This window comes from Bos javanicus, chromosome 18 (assembly GCF_032452875.1).
Source record: "Bos javanicus breed banteng chromosome 18, ARS-OSU_banteng_1.0, whole genome shotgun sequence".
Taxonomy (NCBI): domain Eukaryota; kingdom Metazoa; phylum Chordata; class Mammalia; order Artiodactyla; family Bovidae; genus Bos; species Bos javanicus.
This window is the reverse complement of record NC_083885.1, coordinates 63,595,955-63,611,299: the sequence shown is the minus strand read 5'-3', so window position 1 is coordinate 63,611,299 and position 15,345 is coordinate 63,595,955. Positions and strand designations below refer to the sequence as shown.

General features: G+C 56.7%; 1 protein-coding gene across 1 annotated transcript in view; it reads right to left on the bottom strand.

Annotated features, from left to right (window-relative positions):
- Positions 1-14,168, bottom strand: part of LOC133229492 (leukocyte immunoglobulin-like receptor subfamily B member 5) — a 63,657-nt gene extending 49,489 nt beyond the window's left edge. Inside the window, exons 1-15 of the mRNA XM_061385858.1 lie at positions 14,085-14,168; positions 13,895-13,930; positions 13,438-13,722; positions 13,001-13,303; positions 12,474-12,782; positions 11,960-12,262; positions 10,580-10,696; positions 9,534-9,576; positions 9,417-9,454; positions 9,085-9,137; positions 8,054-8,195; positions 1,850-2,005; positions 1,664-1,699; positions 1,207-1,491; positions 765-1,067 (exon numbers count right to left, since the gene is read on the bottom strand). Coding sequence (XP_061241842.1) covers positions 765-1,067; positions 1,207-1,491; positions 1,664-1,699; positions 1,850-2,005; positions 8,054-8,195; positions 9,085-9,137; positions 9,417-9,454; positions 9,534-9,576; positions 10,580-10,696; positions 11,960-12,262; positions 12,474-12,782; positions 13,001-13,303; positions 13,438-13,722; positions 13,895-13,930; positions 14,085-14,118 — 2,443 coding nt within the window. The 5' untranslated portion in view covers positions 14,119-14,168. The remainder of the gene's footprint in view (positions 1-764; positions 1,068-1,206; positions 1,492-1,663; positions 1,700-1,849; positions 2,006-8,053; positions 8,196-9,084; positions 9,138-9,416; positions 9,455-9,533; positions 9,577-10,579; positions 10,697-11,959; positions 12,263-12,473; positions 12,783-13,000; positions 13,304-13,437; positions 13,723-13,894; positions 13,931-14,084) is intronic.
- Between the last annotated feature and the right edge of the window lie 1,177 nt (positions 14,169-15,345).

Below are 15,345 nucleotides of genomic sequence, written 5' to 3'. Positions count from 1 at the left end.
GGGAGGGTCTGTCTCTGAGCCGTCCTGCAGAGAGGAAGGGGGTGCGGGCGCCGGGCCTAGTTCTGAGCGAGACTCCGCGGGCCTCTCTGGCCCCTCAGTGCTGTCTCCGTTTCTCCGAGTCTCTCCCCACCCTGACCCCTGTCTCTCTGTCCCTCCCTGGGACCCCTCCCCCTGGTCCCAGCCTCACCCCTGGGGCTCCCCGGTGGGGCCTGTGCAGAGTCTGCTCCCCGACTGACCCGCTGGCTCCTCACCTGCCACCAGCAGCTCCAGGGGCTCACTGGGGGCCGACCACTCGGAGGAGAGGCCGTGTCCACCGTAGCATCTGTACTGGCCCCTGTGGACGGTGTCCACGGGGCCCAGGGGGAAGTCGGCCTGATAGAGACCCCCCTGGGGCCTCTGGGCAGGGTGCTGGGGGAGGTCCTGTCCCCCCTCCTTGGACAGAGCGAATCTGGTGTAGCCAACGTCAGAGCGACACTGGAGGGTCAGGTTCTGTCCAGAGGTGACGACAGGGCCCTGCAGGGTCAGGAGGGAGGGCTTCCCAGACAGCCCTGGGGAGAGACACATGCTGGGTTGTAGGGACCACTTCCCCCGTGGACCCCCTCTCCCGGCCCGGCCCCAGGCCTTGTCGTGTCTCAGTCTGTGTGTCTGTCCTGTGAGCCCCACGCTCCTCTCCCCACCCTCTCACAGGGGCTCCCCTGGGAGCAGAGACCCCAGTACATTGTCTTGTCTGCACAAATGTATGGGGTCAGGACGGGATTCCTCACCTGAGACCAGGAGCTCCAGGGGGTCGCTGGGGGCTGACCACACCTGGGGGGTGTCCCTGTTAAAGCCGTAGCATCTGAACGTCCACCTGTGCCCGGGGGTCACAGGGCCCACGGGGAACAGGGCCTGGGTCTGCCCGTCGAGCATTCGTTGTCCATCCAGGGTCCGAGAGGACTCGTCTTCTCCTTCCTTGGTTAGAAGGAATCTGTTAAATCCCCGACGGGAGCCACACTGGAGGGTCACATTCCCTCCCGACATCACTACACGGCTCGGCAAGGCTGAGAGTCTGGGTTTGCCGTAGGGTCCTAGGAGAGAAGGAGGCTACTGGTTCCGTGGGGCCCCCACCCTCCCCTCCCCTCCCCAGGGCTGGGCTGTGAGAGGGACAGCCCCTAAGAGCAGACCCCCTCCTGATGGCAGAGCCCGAGGCCCCCGAGTGTCCCTCACGTGTCACCACCAGCTCCAGGGGGTCACTGCGCTCTGACCAGCCAGTGCGGGTTCTGTAGTAGCACTGATAGCTCCCTCCGTGGTCCTCTCCCATGTAGTGGATGGAGAACCTGGCCTTGTCCCCGGGACCCGGGGGTTTCTCTCTGTCCCATAAAACTGGGTTTCCCTCTTTATCCAGATGGAACTCCTGGGCCCCCGGGGGACCCTGACACCAGATGCTCACAGGGCTCCCCCAGGGGACCACAGAGCCTGGCTCAGCCCAGATGGTGGGTTTGGGGAGGGTCCCTGGAAGGAAATCAGAGGCGGGCTCACCAGGACTCCCCCCCAGGTCCTGGCTCTCAGCCCAGACCTCCCAGACTCCCCCTCCATGACCCCCAGGCTGCCCTCCCCCTGCCCACGGCCTGGGGGTGACCTTGTCCCCACGAGAGGAGGGAGCTGGGCCCTGGGACAGACTCACCGGCCTGCACCTGGGTCCTCAGGCCCACACTCAGTCCTGGAAGAGAGCGCCCTGTGAGAGGTGTGCCCTCAGCTCTGAGCAGCGCTTCTCCACCCGGGGAGTCTCCTGGGCCCTGGGTTCCCCTGATGGAGCAGGCTGGCTGGAGGTCCCTCCAGACCAGGGCTCCCCCTGCCCCTCCCATCTCACCAAGGCAGAGCAGGGCAGGGAGCGCGGGGGCCATGGCGTCTCTTCCCTGCGGTCCAGGCTGTGAGGATGGAAGAGACCTGGGTGTCCTCCGGACAGACGGACCACAGGGTGTGTCCTCTCCGGGACTGGGGCTTCCTGTCACGTGGCTGTCACATCAGTGTCCCCACAGGAAGGGGAACAGCCTCTTCTTGAAAGCCGGGCGTTGTTCCTGTGACAGTCCCAGTGTGTTCCTGAGACACCCGTTTCAGGTGTGGTCAAGCAGGGCATGTCCTTCCCTCTGAGAGCCTCCCCTCGGGGTCTGCTTCCTCCTCTGCCCGCCCATCAGCAGGTCCCCGGGGGTCCTCTCCGTGGACGGGGTCAGCAGGTGCTGGAGATGCTTTGGGGAGGATGCTGTCTCTTGCTGCCCACAGGGCTCAGATACCCAGAGACACACTTTTTAAATGCTGGATTATTACTTTACAATATGGTGCTGGTTTCTGCCACACATCAGCATGGATCGGCCATGTGTGTCACACGCCCTCCCTCTAGAACCTCCCTCCCCTCTAGGTTGTACAGAGCCCTGTGTGAGCTCGCTGAGTCACAGGGCACATTCCTGCGTGGTCTGTTTTACACGTGCCGGTGTGCGCATTTCCATGCTACTCTCTCCATTCATCCCACCCTCTCCTTCCCCTCTGTGTCCACAAATCTGCTCTTTATGAGGGACAAATGATCAGAGTGTCCCTGGGCTCAGTGGAGTCCATGTGGCTGAGAGCCCAGAGGAGGCTTCAGGGAATAAGGAAGGAAACTGACTCCTCCACTGCCCCGGGGTGTGGGTTTCCCCCATGGCAGCCCCCTTCAGGGCGTCTCTCTGTATCGCATCACCGTCCAGCCCGCCTTCCTTGGAACAAGCCCCTGGGTGCTTCCTGCCTCCTCAGGGCCCCAGGGTCCTTGGGCACAGTGTCCTCCCGGTCTTGTCGTCACCTGCAAGCTTTAGGGGGTATTGATTGGGGTCAGAGCTCTCACTCTGTTGGAAAACAGATGCTCCTATAAACATGTGCCCGCTGCTCATGTACCTGGGGCGGTGGTGCCCTTTCTCTGCGCCTGAGGTTCCTTCTCTGCCTGTTGTCCCGACCCCAGCCCTCAGAGGGGCTGCAGGCTCTTGCTGCCGTCGTCATGGTCAATTTCCAGACGAGGTGACAGCAGGAGAGGGTGGACATGAAGGGCTGCGGGCTGAGACTGCACCGAAGGGGGTGAGTGTGGTGCCCACCCAGAGCCTCCTCTGCTCCTAACACTGAGATGTGCTTGGAGAGTGTTTCTGAAACATGTAGCCACAGACAAGGGCAGAAAGAAAGTTCCCCAAATGGAGGGGAACCACAGCAAAGCATGAGAGGTCGGTGGTGTGGCCCCGGCGGCAGGGATCATCTCGGGGTCAGAGTAAGGTTTCCACCCATGTGGACACACAGAGGGAACCATGGTCACAGAAAAATAAAGGGAGGCAAGCATGTGGATTATTTTGTAGAACAGGTGGACACTGAAAAGAGGTGAAAATTTTCGACGTGAACAATACAGTAGATTGAACACGTTAAAAAGTCATGCAGCCAAGAAGGCAGCTAAGCGGCCCCGTATGAAGTCGGAGCATAGCATTGAGGAAATGGTCCAGAGTGCAGCACAGAGTGCAGACAGGGAGATTCAGGAGAGGCGGGCCTGTGCTGAGGGCCAGTGTGGTATCTGTTGTAAGTGTCAGACGGGAAGACGCTCACGACAGACAGCAACGGCTGAGGAAGCAAATAACGGAGCCTCCTTTACTGATGAGAACCGACCTGCAAAGGGCTGGGACTCATGCTGTGCACGTGACACCCGAGGGCCGCCCTGCTGGGCTCCTGACTGAGACTCGGTGCTCATACTTAGGGGCCGGGGCGGGATCAGCGGCCAGGGATCCACACACGACACACTTGAGCTAAAGACCCCACACCCTGCAACGGAGAGCCTGTGTGGGGCAGCGACGTCAACAATAGGTTAATTAACTACATATTTGTAAAAATAAATGGAAGTAACATCTGTATCTTGACCTTTCATAGTAAACTGAGAAACTGCAGGTTAAATTTAAAAATTATTTCGCGCTGAATTATACAATTTGAAACAGTTAATTCTCTTTTAAGTAAATTTCAAATAAAAAAAGGAAAATCAAGGCGGACTGGACTGAGGCCCTAAAAATGTCCTGAAACTACTTCCTGTGGAAAACACAGATTATCAAGAGAATGACTAGCCCACAGGGAGCAGACTGCCCCCTACCAAAAGGGGGCGCTAAAGGATACTGGAGCCATGCCGTCAGGGAATTAACCAGGAGGAGTTCCCCTGAGTCGGAGTACTTGCAAGGGGCAGAAGTGAGAGCTTCACGCAGAGCACATCCCCAGCTTCCAGGAGGTTCAGCCTCCCGGTGTGGGCCGTGCCTCAGCCTCAACCCGCCAGGTCCTGAGACAGGAGGTGGGCTCTGGGGGCATGGGGCCCTTAACCTTCACAAGCGTTTTCCTCTCCTAGTACTTGAGTCACACGCTGGATTCCAAATAGAGTGTTCTCAAGCAACTTGTTAAAAAGAGAATGACGGTGAGAGAAGGCATTTCCAGAGGTGCAAGTTCTTAGATACTGACTGTTTTCACACAGAAAGGGATACTAAGAGATGGTAGAGAGACAGTGAGATGCAACAGAGAGGAACGCATGGCCAAAAATGAGCTTTGGAAAAGTACACAGACACACACTTGCACGCACAAACACACCCGCACGTGTGCATGGACAGAGCCGTGCGCACGCCCACACACGTGTATATGAGTACCCAGAGTTCAGGTGAAGCACCGTTAGAACTTTGTCTTTTGTAAAGGAGGAGGAGAATGTGTACGGGTTCAGAAATAAAAATGTAAATACGTATTTTAAGCACAAGATCAAGTGCCTAAAATGAGCAATGGAATAACTCCCAATGTGCCTGGTGTGATTAAATGAAAGAAAACTTTTTCAACTTTACTGTGGTATAATTGACAAAATTAATGCTGTAAAGAGCTATATTTCATAGGAACCTGGAATGTTAGGTCCATGAATCAAGGCAAATTGGAAGTGGTCAAACAGGAGATGGCAAGAGTGAACGTCGACATTCTAGGAATCACCGAACTAAAGGGGACTGGTCATCTAACTCAGATGACCATTATATCTACTACTATGGGCAGGAATCCCTTAGAAGAAATGGAGTAGCCATCATGATCAACAAGAGAGTCCGAAATGCAGTACTTGGATGCAATCTCAAAATTGACAGAATAATCTCTATTCGTTTCCAAGGCAAACCATTCAGTATCACAGGAATCCAAGTCTGTGTCCCAACCAGTAACGCTGAAGAAGCTGAACGATTCTATGAAGACCTACAAGATCTTTTAGAACTAACACCCCCCAAAATATGTCCTTTTCATTATAGGGGACTGGAATGCAAATATAGGATGTCAAGAAACTCCTGGAGTAACAGGCAAATTTGGCCTTGGAGTACAGAATGAAGCAGGGCAAAGGCTAATAGAGTGTTGCCAAGAGAACACACTGGTCATAGCAAACACCCTCTTCCGACAACACAAGAGAAGACTCTACACATGGACATCACCAGATGGTCAACACCAAAATCAGATTGATTATATTCTTCACAGCCAAAGATGGAGAAGCTCTATACAGTCAGTAAAAACATGACCAGGAGCTGACTGTGGCTCAGATCATGAACTCCTTATTACCAAATTCAGACTTAAATTGAAGAAAGTAGGGAAAACCACTAGACCATTCAGGTATGACCTAAATCAAATCCCTTATGATTATACAGTGGAAGTGAGAAATAGATTTAAGGGCCTAGATCTGATAGAGTGCCTGATGAATTCTGGACTGAGGTTTGTGACTTTGTACAGGAGCAGGGATCAAGACTATCCCCATGGAAAAGAAATGCAAAAAATGGCTGTCTGAGGAGGCCTTACATATAGCTGTGAAAAGAAGAGAAGTGAAAAGCAAAGGAGAAAAGGAAAGATATTCCCATCTGAATGCAAAGTTCCAAGAATAGCAAGGAGATCTAAAAAAGCTTCCCTCAGCAATCAGTGCAAACAAATAGAGGAAAACAACAGAATGGGAAAGACTAGAGATCTCTTCAAGAAAATGAGAGATACCAAGGGAACACTTCATGCAAAGATGGGCACAATAAAGGACAGAAATGGTATGGACCTAACAGAAGCAGAAGATATTAAGAGGTGGCAAGAATACACAGAAGAACTGTACAAAACAGATCTTCATGACCCAGATAATCACAATGGTGTGATCACTCACCTAGAGCCCCACATCCTGGAATGTGAAGTCAAGTGGGCCTTAGGAAGCATCACTATGAACAAAGCTAGTGGAGGTGATGGAATTCCAGTTGAGCTATTTCAAATTCTGAAAGATGAAAGATGATGCTGTGAAAGTGCTGCACTCGATATGCCAGCAAAGTTGGAAAACTCAGCAGTGGCCACAGGACTGGAAAAGGTCAGTTTTCATTCCAATCCCAAAGAAAGGCAATGCCAAAGAATGCTCAAACTACCACACAGTTGCACTCATCTCACACGCTAGTAAAGTAGTCCTCCAAATTCTCCAAGCCAGGCTTCAAAGTACATGAACTGTGAACTTCCAGATGTTCAAGCTGGTTTTAGAAAAGGCAGAGAAACCAGAGATCAAATCGCTGCAACTGGAGAAAAGCCCACACAGCAACAATGAATAAATAAACAAACATAAAAAATAGATTTCTAGTGCAAGTTTTAAAAGATGCTTTGATAAATGATAGGAAATTCCCTTCTACTTACGACTTTTTCATTATAAATTGGTGGTGTATTTTATCAGAAAACTTTTCATCTGTTAGCATGATATTTTAAAATTTCTTCTTTTAATATTTGAATTGTATTGATGGATTTTTGTGGATGAAACCAACCACACATTCTTGAAAAAAAAATACGTGCATGTGCGTGATATGTGTTCCATTTTATTTACTGATGAATCCTCTTTGTGAATGTTTGTTTAGGAAAACAAACCAGGGAAAAAGAGCTTCCCGAGATTTTCCCATTTTGTAGTTTCCGTGTCACCGTTTGGTCTCAGGTTTCTCTGGCGCAGTGAAATGTTTTGTGGAGTGTGCGCTTCCTTCCTTCTCCCCTCTCTGCGTAAGCTGGTGTAAGCTCGGTAGGTGTGTGTACGAGTGTGTGTTTCATGAGTGCCCACGTGTTCAGATGCATTAACCTGTGAAACTCTCTGGACTCAGAGTTCACTTTAACATATAGGAGAATTCAGATTTTCTGTTTATCCTTATGTCCATAATTTTGATAAATTTTATTTTTGAGGCTTTTGGTCTGTGTCATCTACATTTTCTACTACAATAGCATAAAACTGTCCTTCGATGAAGCTTTTACCATTCTAAAGTCTGAAGGACCTGCCGTCGTGTCCTGATGGCGGTAAAGCAACACCTTCTCTCTTTTGACTTGGTCCTTGTGCCTAGCATGTGTGAGTGTGGTCCACGCCCTCAGGGACGAAGCTTTCTGGCTTTTCTGATTTTCCTCTCCTTGTTTGTCCTCAGTGGTAGCTACCCCTGTCATTGTTGTTTCCCTGTTCCTCCCTTCGTTTGGAGTAATGTGCTGATCTTCTTCAAAATCACTGATAATTGAGAGTCTGTTGTCTTCTTTATAAAATGAGGATATTAATTATCTTTTTTAAGGAAACTGAAACATGCCTTTCAGGTTTTTAGTAATGTTTATTTGTGGCTGTGCTGGGTCTTCCCTGCTTCGTGTGGGCCCTCTCTGATTGCAGCGAGTGGAGGCTGCTGCCTGGCTGTGCACGGACTGCTCACACTCGGGCTTCTCTCGAGGAAGACTAGAGCTTCAGAGGAAGCTCTGGGCACCAGGGCTTCGGCAGCTGCAGCGCCCCTAGGCTCAGCTGTCCGGCAGCAAGTGGATCAGACCCATGTCCCATGCATTGGTTGGCAGACTCTTAACCGCTGGGCCACCGGGGGTCCAGGATGCTGTTTCTGAGGGTAGAACCAGTTGAGCGGAAAGGGTCCCCGGGGCTCCTGGTGGTCTGTTAGGAGCCCAGGTACTGGCTGCTGGTGGTTAGGTGGTGTCCATTGCTGGCAGCTCCCGTGCCTCCTGGGGTCTGAGATCTGGTCCCGGGAGCCTGGGGTCGGGTCCTTCCTGGGCTAGCGAACGGCGAGAGCAGCGTACTCACTGGGCTCTGCTGGGGGCTCCCCTGACGGGGGAGCCGGGGGTGCGGCCATCCCCCTTCTGACGATCGAGTGGTTCAGCTGGGCGTAGGTCACGTCCTGGGGGGCTTCAGATGTAGCAGCCTGCGGGGGGGAAGGTGTGTGAGATGGGGCGCCTGGAGGCCTGGAGAGTAGGCACCCATCTGCTGTGCATCTGTCCATCCTTCCCGGAATCCCCCCGACCGGGAGGACAGGGAGTGCCTCCCGCCTTAGTGATCTCGGGGGCTCACAGGGCGCCCGTCCCCTCCTGGGGGCCTGCCTCCCGCCTGTTGTGCTGGAGGGAGGCAGTGAGGCAGGACAGGTGCCTCCTGGGTCCGCCGCCCTCCAGTCAGGTCAGCTCTCTCTCCTGGTGGAAACTCCAGGGGCCTCCTGATGCCCAGGAGCCTCTGGGAGCTTTGTGCGGCCCTGGTTTCTGTCTGAGCCCAGACCTCTTGCTCATCTGGCCCGGCACACAGCCGTCTTCCTGCTAAAGCGCGTCCCTCCTGCCTCAGGACCTTCCTCCCGAGTCTGCCTGCCCCAAGCGCCCAGTGCCGTCTCTTGATTTACTTTCCTTGTCAGCACCTTGCATTCTGGGACTCCGCCAGCTTGTTGGCGTGGGGCCCCTCTCACCACGAGCTGAGCGCCTGCCGTACCTGCAGGACCTGGGGGGTGGCGCCCGCTCTCCCGCGCCCTTTGCTGGGGGGTGAAGGAGGGGGGCTGGGCCATGTGGGCCATCCACTGATGTACGCGTCTTCATGAGACCTGGGGCTGCACCCCTACACCAGAAGGTCAGCCAGAGGACATGGCGCCCTGAAGGAGGGGCCGTGAGGTCACAGGGCAAGGGGAGGGTGGGGTCACATCAGGACCCAGGGAGCCGGGAAGGAGGGGTGGGGTGGGCGTGGCTGGAGCTGGAGTGTGAGCACAGCAACGCGTGCGCTGGGCTGAGTTTGGCAACAGGAGGTCTGTGGTGGCCAGACGGGAGCAAGGGTCTCACCCGATGGTCCAGCTGCAGCCCCACCTCAGAGTGTGTGTCACTCACGGCAGCATCTGCAGCAGAGCAGAGGGCACCGCTAGGTAGGGTTCAGAGAGCCTCAGGGCTGGAGCCCCCGCCCTGCACCCTGGGTGGGGGGCTGCTGTGTAGTCTCCCACCCTTCTGAGCATCCCCCCCACGGCCTCCAGAGGTCTCTGTGCCCCCCCGACCCTGCACCCGAAAGTGCTGTGTGGGGTTTCAGTCCCCAGCCCCGGTCCCCCATCCTTCTGAGCATCCCCCCCACTGCCTCCAGAAGTCTCTGTGCCCTCCCGTGGGCCGCCGCCTCTCCTGCTCACAGATGGCCTGGTCCTGGGCGCCTGTGGCTGGGCTGGAGCTGAGGAGGAGACACTGTGTCAGGGGGAGAAGGTGGGGTGTTGTGGGTGGGGCTCTGGGGGTGTTGGGGCGGGAGTTACCTGCTCTGCGGGCCCCTGTCCTCAGGCCCTGGGTCTGCCGCCCCTGTCGGAGGTTGGAAATCAGCCTCAGCCTGGGCTGGGTCTCGGGACAGAGGCTCGCCCCCGGGACATGGTGCCCCCGCCCTCCACGTGGGATTCAGGAGGAGAGAAGGCAGCCTGGGTTCGTGGTGCATGTCAGTTCGTGACATTGAGAAGGAGGGGAATGGCTTAAATGAGTGCACGTGGGCTGACAGTGGGTGTTTTTTTCCACTAGATTTTCAGATTTGAGATTCTGGAAAAATTTTTTAATGAAATATCGTTGATTTGTAATATATTAGTTTCAGGCATACAACATATGATTCAATGTTTTTATAGGTTATACTCCATTTAAAGTTATTACGAAATAATTGCTACATTCCCTGTGCTATCCAGTGTATCCTTCTTGCTTATTTCATACACAGTAGTCTGTGTCTCTAGTCCACACCCCTCATCTGCCCGACCCCCGGTAACTATTAGTTATTTTTCTGTATCAAGGACTCTGTTTCTGTTTTTCATATATGTTCCTTTGTATTATTTTCCAGATTCAGTATGTACCAATGCTATCATAAAGCGTTTATGTTCCTCCGAGTTATTTCAGTAAGCGTAATACTCTCTAGGTTCATGTATGCTGTTGCAAATGGCAGAGTTTCCTTCTTTTTATGGCTGAGTAATATTCCATTGTATGTATATGTGGGCATATATACACACACACACACACACACACCACATTTTCTCTGTTCATTCATCTGTTGCTGGACAGTTGGGTTGGTCACATATCTTGGCTATTGTAAATTGGCTACATGAATATTGGAATGTTTGTATCTTTTCAAATTAGTGTTTTCATTTTATTGAAACATATACCCAGCAGTGGATTTTCTGGACCATATGATAATTCTGCTTTTACTTTTTAAGGAACCTCCACATGGTAGGAAAAAAAATTTTAAGCTGACTGTTCCCATGTCCTTGTTTTCCCTCTTTCTGATGCCCTAAGGCCTCCAGGGGTCCGAGTCACCCCGTTCCCTACTCACCCAACTTCCTGCCTCTGTCCTGACCCCGGTGTCGGAGGAAGAGGAAGAGGAGGACGAGGAGCAGCAGGACGAAGGTCACCGAGACCCCGATGAGGACACTCAGGTACCACGTGAGGCCTGGGGCACCAGAGACGCCTGAGTGAGCCTAGGGTGCCGTTTAGCTGGGCACCTGCTGTGTGCAGACTCGTGCTGGGGTCTGTGCGTCCATCTCCAGCCCACCCGACCCATTTGCAGACGAGGAGACTGAGGCCCAGAGAGGGAGATCACTCAGGGGCCCTGGTGACCCAGCCTGGAGGTGGCAGAGCCGGGACTGGAACCAGGGCCGTGGGCACCCTGAGCTCCTCCTGAGCTGGCCCCCAGGAGGACACCAGCTTTCTGCTCTGGGGACCCCTCACCTGCAGGGGGCTGTCCGAGGGTCTCAGCTGGAGCTGAGGGTCCTCCCTTGTCCCGTCCCCTCCCCCACCGCAGCGGGGGCGGGGGGAGGGGCGGGCTGCGTGGAGGGGCCTCTGGGTCCTCCCCTCCCTCCCCACACGCTGCAGTGGAGGGCACAGATCCCCACAGTCACCTCCTCGGGGGCTCCCTGTGCTCCTCGTCCGATGCGGAGTCACACCCAGGTCAGAACTGAGGAAATCTAAGATCTGGGGCACGGGTCTCTCCTTTTACACTGGGAGAAGCTGAGGCCCGCACGGGGGTGTGGTGACGGTGAGGGAGTCCACATCAGAGTCTCCAGAGGCGCCTGAACCGGGGGCATATTCAGCCCTGCTCCTCCCCAGACCCGCCACCACGTCCCCAAAAGCCTGCTCCCCTCTCTGCAGTTTCTGACTCCACTGAGGGGTGGAGCTGATGGAACTGATGCCTGGAGGCCCATGGGGGTCAGGAAGGAGGTGGGGGCGGGGCCGCTTTCCCCCTCCACAGCCGTGCTCCCCCGGCCTGGGCCCCCGGACCCCTGCCCCTTCACCCAGCAGCTCAGAGCCCCTGAAGCCTGTGTTTCCCGTTGATGACCTGAGGGGGTATTAGATCTTCCGGCTCCCACACTGCCCTGGGCTGGGCTGTCTCCCCTGAGCATAGAGCCCCGAGACTCCATAGGTTCGAATCTGGGGTGTGGCTGGGAGAATGGGACCTTGGGAGGTTGAGCCCAGGAAGGGGTGCACCGGGCCGACCCGGGGTCCCCACCTCACTCCCCTCTGCCCTGCATGGCCCTGTGGCCTCCGCGAGACCCTCGCACTGCCCACCTGCCCTTCCGGGACCCCAGTGCGGGAGGAAGGGGCGGGGCGCGGGCTGCGAGGCCCCTCCCTCAGGGGGCCCCTCCTCCACCAACGCCTGGCGCTCCCAGGGCAGAGCCCCGAGCTGCTTGAGTGAGACGGACAGACTGGGCCTCACCTGAGACCACGAGCACCAGGGGCTCACTGGGCTGTGACAGCAGGTAGGGGTCTGTGCTGAGTGAGCCGTAGCATCTGTAGGTGCCCCCGTGGGCTGAGGTCACAGGGCTCAAGGAGAACTCGGCCTGGTACCGCCCGGCTTGGTCCTGGGAGCGCAGACGCAGGGGGCGATGGGCTGCCCCCTCCTTGGACAGAAGGAAGGTGTCCGTCCTCTCTCCTGACTGACACAGGAGGGTCACGGTCTCCCCCGGGGCCACCGAGGGCCCTGGTCTCACCGAGAGGGAGGGTCTGTCTCTGAGCCGTCCTGCAGAGAGGAAGGGGGTGCGGGGGCCGGGCCTGGTTCTGAGCGAGACTCTGCGGGCCTCTCTGGTCCCTCAGCGCTGTCTCTGTTTCTCCGAGTCTCTCCACGTCCCCACCCCGTCTCTCTGTCCCTCCCCGGGACCCCTCTCCCTGGTCCCAGCATCACCCCTGGGGCTCCCTCGTGGGGCCTGTGCAGAGTCTGGTCCCCGACTTACCCGCTGTCTCCTCTCCTGCCACCAGCAGCTCCAGGGGCTCACTGGGGGCCGACCACTCGGAGGAGAGGCCGTGTCCACCGTAGCATCTGTACCGGCCCCCGTGAAGGGTGCCAACTGGGCCCAGGGGGAAGTCAGCCTGAGAGTGGCCCTCCTGGGGCCTCTGGGCAGGGCGCTGGGGGAGGTCCTGCCCCTCCTTGGACAGAACAAATCTGGTGTAGCTGACATCAGAGCGACACTGGAGGGTCAGGTTCTGTCCAGAGGTGATGACAGGGCCCTGCGGGGTCAGGAGGGAGGGCTTCCCAGACAGCCCTGGGGAGAGACACGCGCTGGGTTGTAGGGACCGCTTCCCCTGTGGACCCCCCTCTCCTGGCCCGGCTCCAGGCCTCACCGTGTCTCAGTCTGTGTGTCTGTCCTGTGAGCCCCACGCTCCTCTCCCCACCCTCTCACGGGGGCTCCCCTGGGAGCAGAGACCCCAGTACGTTGTCTTGTCTGCACAAATATATGGGGTCAGGACAGGACTTCCTCACCTGGGACCAGGAGCTCCAGGGGGTCGCTAGGGGCTGACCACACCCTGGGGGTGTGCCTGTAAAAGCCGTAGCATCTGAACGTCCACCTGTGCCCGGGGGTCACAGGGCCAACGGGGAACAGGGCCTGGGTCTGCCAGTTGGGGGTTTGCTGTCCATCCAGGGTCCGAGAGGACTCGTCTTCTCCTTCCTTGGTCAGAAGGAATCTATTAAATCGCTGACTGGAGGCACACTGGAGGGTCACGTTCCCTCCCGAGGTCACCACAGGGCTCGGCAGGACTGAGAGGCTGGGTTTGCTGTAGGATCCTAGGAGGGAAGGAGGCAGCTGGTTCCGTGGGGCTCCTCCATCCCCCCACCCAGGGCTGGGCTGTGAGAGGGACACCCCCTGATAGCAGACCCCCTCCTGATGGCAGAGCCCGAGGCCCCCGAGTGTCCCTCACCTGTCACCACCAGCTCCAGGGGGTCACTGGGCTCTGACCAGCCAGTGGGGGTGCTGTAGTAGCACCGATAGCTCCCTGCGTGGTCCTGTCCCATGTGTTGGATGGAGAACCTAGCCTTGTCCCCGGGCTCCAGGGGTTTCTGTCTGTCCCAGAGAACCGGGCTTCCCTCTTTATCAAGATGGAACTCCTGGGCCCACAGGGTCCCCCAGCACCAGATGGTCACGGGGCTCCCCCAGGGGACCACAGAGCCCGGCTCAGCCCAGATGGTGGGTTTGGGGAGGGTCCCTGGAAGGAAATCAGAGGCGGGCTCACCAGGAGTCCCCCCCATGCCCCGGCTGTCAGCCCAGACCTCCCAGACTCCCCCTCCATGAGCCCCGAGCTGCCCTCCCCCTGCCCACAGCCTGGGGGTGACCTTGTCCCCACGAGAGGAGGGAGCTGGGCCCTGGGACAGACTTACCGGCCTGCACCTGGCTCCTCAGGCCCACACTCAGCCCTGGAAGAGAGCGCCCTGTGAGAGGTATGCCCTCAGCCCTGAGCAGCGCCTCTCCACCCCGGGAGCCTCCTGGGCCCTGGGGCCCCCTGATGGAGCAGGCTGGCTGGGGGGAGGTCCCTCCAGACCAGGGTCCCCCTGCCCCTCCTCATCTCACCGAGGCAGAGCAGGGCAGGGAGCGCGGGGGCCATGGCGTCTCCTCCCTGTGGTCCAGGCTGTGATGATGGAGGAAAACTGGGTGTCCTCCGGACAGACAGACCACAGGGTGTGTCCTCTCTGGGGCTTGGGCTTCCTGTCACACGGCTGTCACATCAGCGTCCCCACAGGAAGGGGAACAGCCTCTTCTTGAAAGCCTGGCTTCGTCCCCGTGACAGTCCCAGTGTGTTCCTGAGACGCCCTTTCCAGTTGAAGTCATCCAGGACGTGGCCTTCTCTTTGTCAGCCTCGCCTCGGGGTCTGCTTCCTCCTCTGCCCGCCTGTCAGCAGGTCCCTGAGGGGTCTTCACCCTGAATGGGGTCACCAGGCCCTGGAGATGTTTCGGGGAGGATGCCAGCCCCTGCGGCCCACAGGACTCAGATTCCCAGAGAAACTTTTTTTTTTTTTTAATTGGAGGATCGTTACTTTACAATAAGGTGCTGGTTTCTGCCATACAGCAGCATGGATCGGCTGTGTGTGTCACATGCCCTCCCTGTAGAACCTCCCTCCCCTCTAGGTTGTCACAGAGCCCCTGTGTGAGCTCCCTGAGTCTCACGGCACATTCCCCCATGGTCTGTTTTACAGGTGCTGGTGTGCGCATTTCCATGCTACTCTCTCCATTCATCCCACCCTCTCCCTCCCCTCTGTGTCCACAAGTCTGCTCTTTATGAGGGACACACGGTCAGCGTCACCCTGGGCTCAGTAGAGTCCATGTGGCCGAGAGCCCAGAGGAGATGCTCAGGGAATAAGGAAGGAAACTGACTCCTCCCCTGCCCCGGAGTGTGGGTTTTCCCTGTCACAGCCCCCTTCGGGGTGTCTCTCTTTATCGCATCACCGTCCAGCCTGCCTTCCTGGGAACAAGCCCCTGGGTGCTTCCTGCCTCCCTGGGGCCCCGGGGTCCTGGGGCTCAGTCTCCTCCCGGTCTTGTCATCACCTGAAAGCTTTAGAGGGTATTGATTGTGGTCAGAGCTCTTACTCTGATGGAGAACAGATACTCCTGTAAACGTGTGCCCGCTGCTCATGTAACCTGGGGTGGCGGTGCCGTTTCTCGGCGCCTGAGGTTCCTTCTCTGCCTGTTGTCCAGACCCCAGCCCTCAGAGGGGCTGCGGGCTCTTGCTGCCGTCGTCATGGTCAATTTACAGATGAGGTGACGGCAGGAGAGGGTGGATGTGAAGGGCTGCGGAATGAGACTGCACCGAAGGGGGTGAGTGTGGTGCCCACCCA